The 15,737-nt window shown below is 54.8% G+C and overlaps 1 protein-coding gene across 7 annotated transcripts in view; it reads left to right on the top strand.

Moving 5' to 3' along the window:
* Window positions 1–13,914, top strand: part of ACTN1 (actinin alpha 1) — a 95,402-nt gene extending 81,488 nt beyond the window's left edge. For 2 of the 7 annotated variants that reach the window (XM_040477508.1, XM_040477504.1), the window contains exons 11-22: window positions 839–986; window positions 4,244–4,394; window positions 4,874–4,982; window positions 5,465–5,605; window positions 6,405–6,587; window positions 6,894–7,028; window positions 8,184–8,363; window positions 9,111–9,257; window positions 10,164–10,244; window positions 10,684–10,749; window positions 11,946–12,104; window positions 13,486–13,914. In XM_040477508.1, coding sequence (XP_040333442.1) covers window positions 839–986; window positions 4,244–4,394; window positions 4,874–4,982; window positions 5,465–5,605; window positions 6,405–6,587; window positions 6,894–7,028; window positions 8,184–8,363; window positions 9,111–9,257; window positions 10,164–10,244; window positions 10,684–10,749; window positions 11,946–12,104; window positions 13,486–13,644 — 1,659 coding nt within the window. In that variant the 3' untranslated portion in view covers window positions 13,645–13,914. The remainder of the gene's footprint in view (window positions 1–838; window positions 987–4,243; window positions 4,395–4,873; window positions 4,983–5,464; window positions 5,606–6,404; window positions 6,588–6,893; window positions 7,029–8,183; window positions 8,364–9,110; window positions 9,258–10,163; window positions 10,245–10,683; window positions 10,750–11,945; window positions 12,105–13,485) is intronic. The other 5 variants (XM_040477510.1, XM_040477506.1, XM_040477507.1 and 2 more) reach the window with 4 other exon arrangements.
* The last annotated feature ends 1,823 nt before the right edge of the window (window positions 13,915–15,737 follow it).

Below are 15,737 nucleotides of genomic sequence, written 5' to 3'. Positions count from 1 at the left end.
CTTCAAAATGAGAAATCATGAGAAGGCATGGACATAAAAGGGAAGGGCAGGGAACGGCCAAGCCAGCAAACAGCATTGGAAGCCGGCAGGATCCCAGGGAATCTGGAGGAAAGAAATAGGCCCTTTCCATTGTGTATGCACTTTGGAAAATTGCAGTCTTTTTATAGATTCCAGGCTGCATCTGCAGCTTTTAGGTGGCCAGAGCCTCAGCTGACCAGAGGGTGTTCTGTGCGAGTTAGAAGTGCCCCCTCTGGGTAGATGCGGCCTGTCCCCTGGGCCCCAGGTGGCGGGCAGGCTGGCTTCAGCCCACATGTGCCCAGCGGGCACGCTTGTGCTAATTGTAGAGACGACCCGGTGGGTGGCTCCCTGCCTGAAGGGCTGTGGGTTGTACTCAGCAGCCGTCACTGTCCTCAGGTGCATGGCCAGCTCGCCCAGGCCAGGGTCCCTGCAGGCTCCAGGCTACTGCCCAGAGCCCATGAACAGATCCAGAAATGTGGGGAGGCCGTGAGGTTCCCATGCCTGCTTGCTTCATTCAGTTATTGTTCTTTGCCACTGGCTGGCCCTCCAGCCTCTTTGATGGGCCAGAATCCTGGGTCACAGAGGGCCTTGGGCTCTTCACAGGGCTGCACACCCACAGCCCAATAGCTGGGTGGCCCACGTGGACTTGGGCCTCACTCCCTGCCCGGGAGGCCTGGTGTCCGGAAGCCCAGGTTGACACCAGCAGAGGGCTGGGTGGGTACAACTGAGATGGGAAAGGGGCTTCTTCCAGAAGGCTTGGGGCAGCTCTGCAGGTCTTGGGGGCCAGGTGGGGCTGACCCCATGCCTCTCATCCCTACAGGACATCAACAATGCCTGGGGCTGCCTAGAGCAGGCAGAGAAGGGCTATGAGGAGTGGCTGCTGAACGAGATCCGGAGGCTGGAGCGGCTCGACCACCTGGCAGAGAAATTCCGGCAGAAAGCCTCCATCCACGAGGCCTGGACGGACGGTAAGGCCAGCCTGACCTCCTGCCTCCGGGAGGGTTCTGACCCTCGTGCTCCGCTGACTGAACTGCCAGGCCACGACTCCTTTCTCTCCTGCTCTTTGGTTTGTTCTGCCTTGTGTCTTACTGGTTGCTCGATGTTAGACAAGTTCATCAGCCCTTTGGTTGCCTCAGTTTCCTCGTCTGCAAAGTGGGGATAATCAGAGTATCAACTTCATAGGTTTATGAGAATTGGATGGATTACTACATCTGAAGCATCGAGAAGAGTTCCTGGCATGGTACGATGCTGTGTATGTGTAATTTGTTGATGGTTCTTGTCACCGTGATGATTTCTTCTTCCCTGAGTCCGTTAGGTTGGGGTTCGAATCCCGACTCTACCACCTAGAAGCAGAGTACATTTGGACCAGCAACTTCTGTAACATGCAGATGATCGTGTGTCCTCTCCTGTGTTAGCTTCCTAGGGCCACCAGAACAAATGACCACACACTGGCTGGCTTAACAGAAACGTGTTCTCTCACAGGTCAGGAGGGGTTCTAAGGGAAAGCGTCGGCAGAATTGATGCCTTCTGGAGGCTCTGAGCCGGAGGCCATCTGTGCTGCTTCCTGGCGTCTGGGGTTGCTGGCCATCCTTGGTGTCACTGACTTAGTTCAGTCCCTGTCTCCGTCCCCATGTGGCTGCTTCTACGTCTCAGTGACAGAATTTCTCTTTCCTTTGCTAATAAAGACACCAGTCATTGGATTATTCGCCTCCCTAATCTCATATGACCTCATCTTAACTAATTGCATCTACAAAGACCCTGTTTTCTTTTTCCTTTTTTTTTTTTTTTTTTCTAATGCTTATTTATTTATTTTTGAGGGGGGTGGGAAGGGACAGAGAGAGGAAGAGAGAGAATCCCAGGCAGGCTCTGCACTCTCAGCACAGAGCCCGATGTGGGGCTCAAACTCACAAACATTGAGGTCATGACCTGAGCCGAAATCCAGAGTCAGACGCTTAACCCGACTGAGCCACCCAGGTGCCCTGAGACTTTATTTTCAAATAAGCCCAGATTCTGAGGTTCTGGGTTGACATGAGTTTTGGGGGACACTGTTCAACTCAGCATACCACCTCGTAGGATCGTTGGAGGCATAAGTATCACAAGTACCTTTTATGCTTAGATTAGTGCATGGCACGTAGAATGTACTCAGTAAATGGTAGCCCTGGATATTCTTCCTCCACTGCCTTCTGGCCCCCAATTATAGTGACCTAGAGCCTTTTCCCTGTTAGCACAAGTGTGTTTCCATTACTCCAACTCAGAGGCATTTGGGGCCATGTCTGGTGTTTGCTTGTTGACGGCCGAAGTTAACTCCAAAGAGAGAGAATCACACGTGGAATCGTCTTTTCCTCAGAACCTGGGCCAGGGCTGGAGAAGAATCCACGCCACCCGCCTCCTAGGGTTCTGCAGCCACTTCGGCTGGAGCCCCTGCAGCAGATCCTATTGGCTGCTGGGGCACAATGTCCCCAGACTCCCCCATTGGGCTCCATTGGGCTCCTCCGATCTCAGGCTGGAGACGATTAGGGACAGCCGTACGCTGTGGCCACTCAGGGGCCGCCCGGCTTGGTAGGAGACGGGAGTGTGCTTGACTCAGCCTGAGGAGGTTGGGTTTCGCTCCATGTTGTAAGAACGCTAGGATGTGAGGTCGCTGCCCACCCCCCCCCCGCCCCCGCACACATGCGCGAAGTTTTTTATGTAGGTACGGATGGTGCAGAATGCTGGAGACTGTACCAGTTCACCCATGCGCTTCTATCGTGTCCTCTCCAGGGCCAAGGAACCGCTCACAGAAAGGTACAGAGCAGGGACCCCATCAGCTGGCCAGCCGCCAGCAAGGATATGAGAAGTGCCGGCACGCTGGCGGCAGACGCGGGCGCAGCCCCTGGGCAAAGCAGTCCGGTGACACACATCCCCACCTAACGGTGTTCTTGCCTGCTGACCTAGGAATTCTTGAGACTGTCTAAAGAATTAACCCTAAATGTGGGGAAATCACACGTCTGCGGATGGTTGCCATGAGACCCTCTATAATAGCACAAGCCGAGGGCCCTGAATGCCACACGGTAGGGCGGCAGGTGGCTACACCACTGGTGGTTCGGCCACGTGATGGAACGCTGGCCACCGGAGGGGGCACGTGGCAAAGCTGGCGCCAAGGCAGAGACTCTGATGGCGTGCTGCTGAATGTTTGAAAAGCAGGAAACAGAATTTACATATACCCTATGGTCTTACCACAGCCTCCGTATAAGGAAAGACTGAAAAGGGGTAGATAGGTAGGCTCATCTGTAATTTTTTCCCCTAAACTTGTCATATTATTATTTGGACTTAAAGAAAAAGAAAGCGGAGGGGTGCCTGGCTAGCTCAGTCAGGGGAGCGTGCGACTCTTGATCTCACAATCTTGAATTCGAGCCCCACATTGGGTGCAGAGATGACTTAAAAATAAAATCTTAAAAAAAAAAACAAAAAACAAAGGAAAGAGAAGTAGAGGGAAGGGAAGGAGGGCCACATGAGGCACAGTCTCCGGCCTCACGGCCCAGCTTTCGTTTGCTGAGCAGGGCAGAACATCCCTGGTGGACACAGACGTGGAAGGTGGGCGTGTGGGCAAGGCCAGGGCAGCCCCAGTCTGGTACCGGGTGTTTCACGAGACAGCTGGTGGACGTCATGTAGTGACAGCCCCAAGAGGTTCATTTCTCATCCCATTTCCTCCTGGAAAAGAGGGATCCAAGAAATGCAAGCCCTGCCCCACTCCTAAAGAGAGGGCAGTGTCCCTGACAGGGAATATTCTGGCCGGTGGTGGATTATTTGCAGAGGGCACTAGACATGCTGAGAAACTGAGACTAATTCAGGGGAGGGGTCCCTGCAGGGCTGCTGGGGGCTAGCAACAATAGCTGGAGAAACTCTAAAGATGGGGTGCCCCTGAGGTGCCTGGCTCGTTTTTTCCTGGTTATACCATAGGGCATAGCCCTGCGCAACCTTTGTATGTAACTGCTCCTCATGGCCATGGAACATGTACCATGTTCCATGGAAGGTAGTAACTTCCCTTACCTGGCCCCGTAGGGGATGTTCAGTTGCCTGTCTGCTTTCTCGAACTGCAGATGATCGATAGCTATCTGGTGGACATCTTCTGGGGATGTACTCCCAGAAATGGGGCTCCTGGGGTCCCAAGGGGTGGATGGTTGGGGCCAAGAAGATGGGGGCCCCCGGCTTCCGCTTAGCCTTGTGTCCCTCTCTTTGAACCCAGGCAAAGAGGCTATGCTACGGCAGAAGGATTACGAGACCGCCACTCTCTCGGAGATCAAGGCCCTGCTCAAGAAGCATGAGGCCTTTGAGAGTGACCTCGCCGCCCACCAGGACCGCGTGGAGCAAATTGCCGCCATCGCACAGGAACTCAAGTATGCGAGGCCCAGTGAGGGCTGGGGCTGCTGGGGGAAGTGGGGCGTGGCCGTGAAAAGTGAGGAGGCTGGGTACAGCCGGTGCCCCAGTGGGAAGGGCGTCAATACAGAGGACTCTGAGTATCCCCCAGGTGGAGAAGGAGCCTGTGACCCTTCCCGTGGAGGGCCTCTGGTCCTTCCCTGTAAGTAGTGCAGGACCAGAGGATGACCATGTGTACTCTAAGCTCTCGCTGGGCCTCAGTGACTCCCTGCCATTGGACATTGGGGTCAAGACTGTATCGCCTCCAGCTCAGGTGCAGGGGGGGCCTTAGAACGGGCCTTCATTCATCTCCCAGTGGTCCTCAGAAAGCCACGGAGTTGCGGGGGGGAGGGCACATGGAAGGTCTTGGTAAAGGGAGCGCACCCCAGCCCCAGGGAGAAGAGAGCAGGCCGTGGAGGTAACCTGGGTCACCTGACTCTTCCTGTCTCTTCCCTTCCAGTGAGCTGGACTATTACGACTCACCCAGTGTCAACGCCCGGTGCCAAAAGATCTGTGACCAGTGGGACAATCTGGGAGCCCTAACCCAGAAGCGGAGGGAAGCTTTGGAGGTGAGGGCCCCTGAGGGAGATGGCAGCTCTGTGTGCCTCTTTGCTTTGGGCCAGAAGGTTCCACTGCGTTGCCTGGACCTGCCGTGTGGCCTGTTGAAGGTTCACCCTGGCGCTGGATTGGGCTTTGCCTTAATGGAGACGCCTCCTTTGTGGCCCTGACCATACCTCCCCCTCATCGTTCAGTGCACTTCACAGCCCAACCCCAGCCCTTGGAGAATTTTCCTATCTACAAACCAGACCGGGGGCCAGGCCGGGTGATTCCAATGTGGGATGGTCTGTAGACCCCACATTAAGAAGCAGTGTCCCAGAGAAAGTCTATTCTTTCGGTCTGACTTAGTCTGGTGCTTCCAGACTTGGACCCCTTGTGGCTGGCCAGGAGGACCTTGGGGGTTCAGGGGTGGGGGGAGCAGGGAGTGGTGATTCTGGATCTGACTCTGCTGCAACCCTTCTATCCACCCCCTCCCCTCAACTGCCATTCCTAGCGGACAGAGAAACTGCTGGAGACCATTGACCAGCTGTACCTGGAGTATGCCAAGCGGGCTGCACCCTTCAACAACTGGATGGAGGGGGCCATGGAGGATCTGCAGGACACCTTCATCGTGCACACCATCGAGGAGATCCAGGTGCGCTGCGGACCCCTCACCCCTGGAAGCTGCACCCCCACCAGACACCCGTGGAAACCTCACTCTGCAAACCTTACTCCTGCATGACTGCTCTTTAGGGAGAGGATGGGGGAATGGAGATAGCGAGCAAGGAGTTGATAGGTTTGGAAGAATTGCATTTTATTTATTTTGACTAGGTAATTTATGCAGGTCGTGTAAAACCGAAAAGGTAAAAAGAATATACGATAAATTCTCCCTCCTACCTTTGTCCCCCAGCCCCGCAGTCTCTGCACATGCAGGCAAATAGATTTATTTATTAACACGTTCTTCCCCATACCCCTTTTTAACACAAAAGGTAGCTTTTGTTGGGTACTGTATTCTGAACCCTTTATCTTTAAATATTTTGGAGCTCATTGCATTGTAATAAGCCACTTCCCCATTCTTTTATACAGCTGTGGTGTATTAGGTTTAAAAGATTTTGCAGAGGGAGAGCCTGGGTTGGGGGAGGTCACCTGGAGAGCAGACTTGTCCCCGACCTGACTGCGGGGCGGTGCGCACTCTAGGGTGGTCGCCCCTGACTTTACCAGCCACAGGCATGAAGCGGTTGCTTTAATGGCTCTGCCTTCACCTCCCCGTGGCCAGCCCTGCTCTCCTGGTTCTCAGCCATGAGCATCCTTGGTTGATGCTCCAGGTCTCCCCGCTGGTGTGGGGCCATGCCTTCAGTGGCCTTCCCACCCACCTCTACCCTGGGACCTGTAGGGCTCCCGTAGTTCATCTTGCCCACACGAGGCACCAGTCACTGTGTTTCTCTTGCATCCAGGGACTGACCACAGCCCATGAGCAGTTCAAGGCCACCCTCCCTGATGCCGACAAGGAACGCCTGGCCATCCTGGGTATCCACAACGAGGTGTCCAAGATTGTCCAGACCTACCACGTCAACATGGCGGGCACCAACCCCTACACAACCATCACTCCTCAGGAGATCAATAGCAAGTGGGACCACGTGAGTCCAAGGGCTGGTGGGACATTGTGGCCGAGCCATTGCAAGTTTTATGAGGGCAGGGATTTTACCTTTTTTGTTGTTGATTTTCATTGATTTTATTTATTTATTTATTTCATCATTACATGGCAAGCGTTCATCTGCCAAGTTAATGAATGGCTGAATTTCTGGAACAGGTCAACATGTTCACTCTTGTTCTATTTACTGACTGGCCCCTTCCCTTCATGGCTCCTCCATTCCCTGATCTGAAGAATGGGGCAGGTGGCTGGCTGGTCCATTCCCAAGGTTCTGTGATTGTTCCCACCCCAGGTGCGGCAGTTGGTGCCACGGAGGGACCAGGCCCTGACGGAGGAGCATGCCCGCCAGCAGCACAATGAGAGGCTACGCAAGCAGTTCGCAGCCCAGGCCAATGTCATCGGGCCCTGGATTCAGACCAAGATGGAGGTAAGTCCCATCATGGGAGGCAGGGATAGGGGTTTCCACCCCTTCCCAGCACCATCCCAGCCAGTCAGGCTTGCCCTGTCTCCTCCTTGGCGAGACTCGTGGAGGAATGCATTCCTAAATAGGTTCAAGATTGGTCTGCTGCCCTACAGAGGGTGTGGAGCCTGTCAGGGAAGGCCGGTGGGTTGGTCCCAATGTCTGGTTCGGGAGCGAAGACCTGCACATGGATGCCACTGAGGAGCCACCTGAGAAAGTCCCACGGAGGGATGAGTGCCTGGGGAACTGACTAGCTTACTTCAGCTTATTTGGCTAACCAGGCCTCCCTTCCTCTTGAGCAAAGAGCAGGATCTTTCCAGAGAGAGAACCGAGGCTCAGGCAGGCATAGAACTTTTTATTGAATCGTTGGGCCAGATATTGGGGTTCTGTAGATCAGGGAAGGGGGCACTGCTAGGGTTAGAGCATGGTGTCCCTCCAAGCTCCTTGAGGGCAAAGACCATCTCGAGGTCATGTTTGTGTCTCTCCTGTACCCCAGCCCTATCTGCTGGGTAGTGCACATGGTGCATAGTAGGTGCTCAGGAAATATTTGCTGGGTCGAATTGAGCGCACAGAAAGGGCTTTTACAAATGTTTGTTTACATGGATGAAGGACAGACAGGAAGGGAGATTAGGCCTGGCCCATGGGGCAGGTGGGATTGAGGCAGGCCAAGGCAGGCATAGCCACTGAGGAGGTAAGTCCGGTGCTCTGAGGCTGTGAAGAATCTGGCTCCCTGGGCACAGAGAGAGTCCCTGAGATGGGTGACAGTTGGGAACAGGCTTGGGCGGGGAGTTTGAATGGCAAGCAGAGGAATGAGCATTTAGGTTAGCAACTGACCTTGCAGCCCCTTTCTGAGGTTGAGAGCTACTTGAGAGACAGGAAGTATTTCATCTGATGATGACAGTGTTTCTCATACCCCTTTATGATGCTATTTCCATGCCAAAGTGCATCCCTGCTGAATGTGTCTTGCTCTCGGCTTACTAATTACCACTGACGGGTTCCCTGGTGCTGGAGTAGGAACCGAGGAATCATCTGAGGGGCTGACTGATGACCTAGGCACCCCAGTCCTTACCCTAGGGGCGCAGAGCGGGGTAGTCTGACCAGGGCTTCCTTCTGGGTGAGCAGGAGATTGGGCGGATCTCCATTGAGATGCACGGGACCCTGGAAGACCAGCTCAGCCACCTGCGGCAGTATGAGAAGAGCATCGTCAACTACAAGCCCAAGATCGACCAGCTGGAGGGCGACCACCAGCTCATCCAGGAGGCTCTCATCTTCGACAACAAGCACACTAACTACACCATGGAGGTGGGTGGCGCCGGCTTTGCTCCTCCAGGAAGGGAGCCCCGGATCCCATTCTGCTCCCTGCCCCCTGGGCTGGGGCAGGGGACAGTTATTCATCTTCCAAGGAAGCTAGCTGGTCATACTAGGAGGACAGACTCTTTGGAGTGAGGGGATACACACTGCTTCTCACGCCTAGAGCTCGGGGTCTTCAGTCCTCAGGGCCTTCTGAAGTTCCAGGGAGCTTGTTGAGTATGCAGACTTTCAGGCTCCATCTCCAGAATTTGATTCACGAGGTCTGGGGTGGGGTTGAGGAATCAAAATTTTTAACAAGCACCCTGGTGATTCAGATGCGGGTGGTCTCCAAACACTGGCTTAGGCACCTGCTTTCCAGGCAATGAATTGTTCGGGCCATGAAGGCACGTACGTGAGGTCACAGAGCAGGATATACGGGGAATTACCCAGGCTTTGTTCTTTAATCCTTCCCTCTACCAAACCTGCCCTCCTTTCTGACCTGACCCACGCTGTCAGTTCTGGTCTCTGCTGTCCCAGGCAGAGGTCACCGCCCTGCCTGAACTTCCCTGCTCATCATCTGGGTTCTCTGTCCTAGAGAGTGTGTTGTCCTTGTCCTGGTGATGCTGTAAATCTGGACAGAAGGCTGGATTTGATTGCTTGGGCCATTTTGACAGTTGGGGGAAGAGAGTAGCCACGAGCGGCCTGGGTCTGGGCGGGGGGGGGGGGGGGGTTGATGACAGGCCCCTCATGCACCCTTAGCACATCCGTGTGGGCTGGGAGCAGCTCCTCACCACCATCGCCAGGACCATCAATGAGGTGGAGAATCAGATCCTGACCCGAGATGCCAAAGGCATCAGCCAGGAGCAGATGAACGAGTTCCGAGCTTCCTTCAACCACTTTGACCGGGTGAGAGCCCCTGCACTTAGAGCAGCCCCCAACCCTTGCCCCAGGGCCCTGGAGGGCACTGCCCAGGGGATGGGTGGCCATGCCGGGCCAGTTCCTAGGCAGGAAGTGCTGTCAACCTGTCCTGGTGTCCTGTGGATTTCCCTGCTTTTCTGAAGCAAGAGTTGATGTAGTGGGTAGAGACAGGCTGTTTGGCCCATGACGCTTGCTCTTCTGCCATGAGGGGTCAGCCCTTGGGAGCAAGGCTACCATGGCCTTAAGGGCAGGCCTGATGTCCCCTGGCTGTGGGGACTATCACTTGCCTCTGCCTCAGGACAGAGGAGCAGAGGCTTCCTCCCCACCGCACCCCCCATCCCCACCCCACAGCCTTCAGGAGACGCTATGGGGGTGTCAGTGATGTTAGGTCATGGGTTCTCATCCTAGCTCAGGGACAGGCTGGGTTCTGTGTGGGCTGCCCCTCCCAGTGCCCTGGGGCTCCGGGGCGGCCAGAGGGGTGGAAGCATGGGGCCAGGTGCTGCCCACCACCTCTGCCTGCTTCACTGTCCTCCAGCCTCCTGGGTGAGGTGGGTGAGGCCCTCTTAGAAAGCCGGGTCTGGGCGTTGGGGCTGGGGTGGGCTGGGCACCCCCACGGCTCACCGTGCTCCCCTCTGGCCTGCTTCCCGGAGCAGGGCTGTGTGCGCCAGGGAGAGGGCACCCTCTGGACCTGGTCCATGTGTCTAACCGTGTGCACTTTTATTTCCCCTCCTCCCCTGCCCCTTCCACCCTCCACCCTCTCCGTCCGCATGCCTTTGTCCCTGTGTCTCCCCACACACACCACCCTCCACCCGGGGCATGGCCCACCCCCCTCCCCTCACGGCCTCCACCTCCCTGGCACCGCATGGCTCGCTGCCTGGCGCACGGCGGCCCCAGGATCACTCCGGCACGCTGGGTCCCGAGGAGTTCAAAGCCTGCCTCATCAGCTTGGGTTATGATATTGGCAACGACCCCCAGGTACTCGCCTCCTGCATGGAGCACGCTCAGGGGTGGCATCCGGGGCGAGAAATAACGCGTTTCTCCTTTTTCTTTTCTCTCTCTGTCTGGATCTCCCTGTCTTCCCTTTCCTGTGGGCCTCGGGGCTCGTCTTCTCCTGCTGTCCCTGCCTGGCCTGCGTCGGGCTCCTACCTCTGACCTCTGCCCTTGGTCGTCTTTCGTGGGAACCTGCTCGGGGCCCACCTTCCTCTCTCCTCGTTGCCCTCCATCCTGTGGACCAACTTTTGTACCTCCCTATTCTTTCTCCTCCCTGTGGATGTGTCTCTTCCTGTGTTCCTTTTCCCCTCCAAACCTCCCAACCGTATACCTTGACCTTCCCTCTGGCCATCTGTTCCCTGTCTTCCTGGCCCCGGGCCGGCTCTTCCTCCTCCTGCCTCTGACCCTCGCTACTGCCCCACAGAAGAAGACAGGCATGATGGACACGGATGATTTCCGCGCCTGCCTTATCTCCATGGGTTACAACATGGTAATGTAAACCCCACCCTCTGTTCTGGCGAGGGCCAGCCAGTTGGCCAGAGAAGCCAAGTCCTGGCCAGGGCAGGCTGGAGGCCCCAGGCTAGGGGCTGCTCTCCCCAGAGGGCCCTCAAGATTCTGGTCGGTGGGGAAGATGGCGCCCTGAAGTCTGGGCCCGGCCTCGTGGCCCGTGCGTGTCCCCGAGGCCTGGCCTTCTCCCCTCCGTCTCGGTGCTGGCGTTGTCTTTTGGTACTTACTGTGGAGATGGGCTTTTTCACTCCCATGGCAGATGGCGGGGCTGACCCCAAGGCCATCAGGAAGGACTGGTAGTTTGGCCTTTCTGGCCCCGAGTTGGCTCTACTTCGTCTTTTCGTGAAGCAAGAGATTTCTGTCTCTGCCCTGGTGGGGGCTCCAGCCACGCCTGCCGCCCCTTGACCTGCACAACTTTCTCAGTGGTCTGCTCCCACGCAGGCCTTCTGAGCAGAGCAGGGGCCTACCTGGGCGGCCGGGCAGCTCCTGAGCCATGGTGCAGAGCGCAGAGCTTGTGGGCTGCCCAGGGCAGAGCAAGGGCGCAGGCTGTCTATGTGGGGAGCCCAGGAGTAAATCCCAGCTCCAGCTTGGGGACCAGGGGAACCCTGCAGGCCTGTCGTAAGGGTTAAATGAAGGAACTTCCCTGAATGCTGGGCACACAAAGTCTGACACACAAAGTACGGGGTGGTGGGGAGAGAACAGGCTGTGGAGGCAGACCATCCAAGTTCAAGTCCCAACTCTACTACTTACTGGTTGTGTGACCTTGAGCAAGTCACCAAGCCCGTCCGGGCCTCGGGTTTCTCATGTGGAAGCCTGATGGAAATAATAAATGCCCGTGTCCTATGGTCGTGGTGAGGGTTAAGTGAGATGAAATGTGTGTGGTGGTTAGAGTAGCGCCTGGCATGCACTGGTTGTGATTACAGCTGTGACCGGCATTATCAGCATTTGCTCCCCCAGGAACCTGCAGGGGGCGGGAAGCCTGAACCGGGTCTCCACTCCTAGATGTTGTGTCCCTGTCATGCCCTCAGGACAGCCCAGGTTAGGTCAGAGGGCCGCTGCGCCCCGCCTCTGACAGCCTCAGGCTACTCTGAGCCCCCTGGGGCTTCAGGACCATAGGAGAGATTCCCAGCGGGCTGAGGCAGAGAGGCTGACAGGCCTGGGGTTGGCTCTTCTCTCCAGGGAGAGGCAGAATTTGCCCGCATCATGAGCATTGTGGACCCCAACCGCCTGGGGGTAGTGACGTTCCAGGCCTTCATCGACTTTATGTCTCGGGAGACGGCCGACACGGACACAGCAGACCAAGTCATGGCCTCCTTCAAGATCCTGGCTGGGGACAAGGTGGGTCTGCTATGGCGTGGGCACCGTGCAGGGGCCACTCTGATCTGGAGGGGAGGCCACTTGCACCCCATAGCCTCTTCCTCCCGCTGGGGCCTCCCAGTGCTGTCCACTTCTACCCATTTCTGTAATGCCTGGGCATCTGCTAAGGTGTTAGGACACATATTAGCTTAAAGGGGTCTCCTGCCAGGGCGTGGGACTCCTTCACACTTGGGATGGAGTGATGAGTGGCAGAGGTGGGTAGAGTGGGGGTCGGGGGGGGTATGTGACTGAGTGATGTAAGGGTGATGTCACCCTTACGTCACTCTGGGCATAGGTGTGGAAGGTTGGAGGGGAGCAGGAGGGAGGCATGTCTCGCATTTGTCTACCCCAAGCAGCAATCCGTTTTGGTTTCCAAATTTCCCAAGTTCCCTGCCTGGCAGTGGGAAAGTGGGAGCACCAAGGGAAACTAGCAAAGCAGGGATTCTAGAGGCCAGATTTCCTTTAATCCTTAATGCCATCCTTTCCTTTCAGACGGGAGAGATTCAGTTATAAAAAACGAAAGCCAATAGGGATTTATGCCTCAATCCATAAGGGAAAAAAGACTGAACCTATAGAGGTTCCTAAAGGTCTGATTTAAGTTCAGGGACACCTTATCAGAGTCATACCTAGAGCTGGAATGACCCTCAGAAACCACCTTGTTGAAGTGACTCTGGGGCCTGGTCTCCTGACTTCTGGAGGGATCTGATCAACCCCACCCTCCTTGAAACTGGTTCCTAGGGGACTCTGGCAAGAAGTAGGGCATGGGGCTAGGAGCCCACCTTGTGGGTCAGATCCTGTGAGTGAGCCCTTCTGGAGCCTGAAGCTCCCAAGAGAAGCAGCTTCCAAGGAGGCCTGTCATGGGCAAGCAGATAACCTGGACCGGGAGCCAGGCTGGGCGGGGGCGGGGGCAGGCCCAAGACCTGCCAACGTAGTGGAGGAGACAGCAGCCGGGTGTCAAACTTGGATGCTCACTGTATTTGCTGAAATGACACGACCTCCACAGAGCCCAGCTTGAGTGGGTGTGGGGTCCCCTGTCTTCCACCAGAGTACCTGCTGGTGTTGATCCTGCCCATGGTTCTTGCAGACTAGAGTGGTACATGAAATTACAGGTGCAGTTCCCACTTGGAATTAGCTTGGAAGCGGGCCAAAGTCGGTGTTGAAATGGCAAACAGGAGATTTTAAATGCCTGTGTATTTCGTGGTGTGTATGTATGCCTGTGTATGCATAATAAACACACGTGTATACTTGGTGTACACGTGGATATGTGTGCACACACATGCCTGCGTATCCAGAAGCGGGAGGGCGGGGCACTTCCTGCCGCCCTGAGTGAGGGTCCCGGCCGCCCCGCCCGCTCTCTCTGCAGAACTACATCACGGTGGACGAGCTGCGCCGAGAGCTGCCGCCGGATCAGGCGGAGTACTGCATCGCCCGGATGGCCCCCTACACCGGCCCCGACGCCGTGCCCGGTGCTCTGGACTACATGTCCTTCTCCACGGCGCTGTACGGCGAGAGCGACCTCTAACCCGCCGGCCCCGGCCAGCGCCCTCGCCCTGCCCGCTGTGCGCCCCCCGCCCTGCGCCCCCGCTGCTCCCCTCCCCCCCCCCACCCCGCCACCCCAGCCCGGGTTTGGTCTCCTCGCGCAGCCTCGAGCCCTCGAACCGGGCGAGCCGGGACCCACGTGGCGTCGAGCCGCCCTGCCCGCAAAGTGACAGTTTACAAAATTATTTTCTGCAAAAAAAAAGAAAAAAAAAGTTACATTAAAAAAAGTAAAAACAAAAAACAAAAAAAAAAACACCAAAAAACCACATATTTTATTATAGAAAAAGTATTTTTTTCTCCACCAGACTTCAATGGAAAAGAGGAAAAATTAACTGTTTGCACCGAAATGTTTTGTTTTGTTGTGACATAGGAAAATAACCAAGCACAATGTTATATTCCATACTTTTTATCGATTTTTTTTTTCCTCTCTGTATCATCTGCTGTATTCATTTCGCCAATCTCATGTCCACCTTGATGTGGGAGTGGGGGTGGGGGTGGGGGTGGGGGGATCTTGTCAAAAGGCACATTGGTGCATGTGTGTTTGCTAGCTCACTTGTCCATGAAAATATTTTATGATATTAAAGAAAATCTTTTGAAATGGCTGTTTTCTAAGGAAGAGAATTTATGTGGCTTGTCTTCTCGTTTTTAAGTCCAGAAGTGTGGTTAGGTTCTTTATCAGCACACACTATTTTCCCTTTAATTTTAATATTGCCTATTAAAAATGGTCAGAACAAGATCGGAGAGTGTGGACAACTTTGGTATTACTTGTCACACACCATATTAAAGCGACAGCGTTCCCATGACCGCTTTTTGCTTGCTCCTTGCTTACTGTTTTCCAGAAGTGTGTGTGTGGGGTCAAGGATGATGGGGGCCACCTGTACCCAACCTTAATATGTTTATGACCTTGGCATAGTCAATCCAAGAGTTGGACACTTTACTGAAAGAGCCACCCAGGCGACCCCCTTTATTTTAAAAGGTGGTTTCCTCGGAAGGCTCCTGTGAGTTGAGAATAAGGTCACAGATGTGACCCCTTAAAGGAAGGGGCCATTTAATGATAAGTCCTACCTTTGTTTTCTGTGGCATGAAACAGCTCTGTGACATCTCTATGCCTCCCTTCCTTGTATCTTTGCTACAAGGGAACGCACTGAGGTCTCAAAAACCCCTCCCACCCCTTGCTATTCAAAATGTTCCACAGACAACAGCTGTCCAGCATCACCTGGGAGCTTGCTGGAAATACACAGTCCCAGGCCCCACCCCAGACTTTCAGACTCAGAATCTGCATTTTTTTTTTAATGTTTATTTATTTATTTTTTGAAAGAGAGTACAAACAGGGGAGGGGCAGAGAGAGAGGGAGACACAGAATCCGAAGCAGGCTCCCGGCTCTGAGCTGTCAGCACAGATCCCAGTGTGGGGCTCGAACCCACGAACTGTGAGATCATGACCTGAGCCAAAGTTGGACACTTAACTGACTGAGCCATGCAGGCACCCCATAATCTGCATTTTAACAAGATCCCCAGGGGATCTGTGTGCACTGCTCTGGCTTCTGTAGTTTTTTCTCCTTACCTGTCTCTCCTCCCTGAGGCTTTTACTTCAAGTACAGGGAGTAAAGACAATTAATGATCATACCAGTAATAGTGCAGTAGACTGCCATTTCCCAAATGGGTAAACTGCACTACAGTTCCCTTATCTGTTAAGTGGGAATAATAGTGCTTTTGGAAAGCCATCGCGGTAACACAGAGCTCCAAGAATATTAGAACATTTTGGAATACTCACTTCCCAGGGAAGGAGGCAAGAAGGCCATTCAGAAGGAAGGACCTGGGGTAGAGGTTGGCATTTGCTTTGGGAAACATTCCTGTCAGTGTTACCACTGGCTGGTAAAAAGTCCAGAAAATGCTCAGCTGTCGGTCTGCTGTGGGTATAGCTGCACGGGGAGAGCCGTGGAACAAGGCCAGAGGCTGGTCTCGGAAGGTCAGAGTCCTTTGAGAGAGGCCAATACATAAGATGGCTTCTTTCAGTTATTTATACGCAAGTCTAACCAAGGGTACAGTGGGACAGGAGTTGAAGAGAAGGAGAAAT

This window comes from Herpailurus yagouaroundi, unplaced genomic scaffold (assembly GCF_014898765.1).
Source record: "Herpailurus yagouaroundi ecotype Mexico unplaced genomic scaffold, PumYag 141, whole genome shotgun sequence".
In the NCBI taxonomy this organism is placed as follows: domain Eukaryota; kingdom Metazoa; phylum Chordata; class Mammalia; order Carnivora; family Felidae; genus Herpailurus; species Herpailurus yagouaroundi.
The sequence above is the reverse complement of the archived record's forward strand: the minus strand, read 5'-3'. Positions and strand labels throughout refer to the sequence as shown.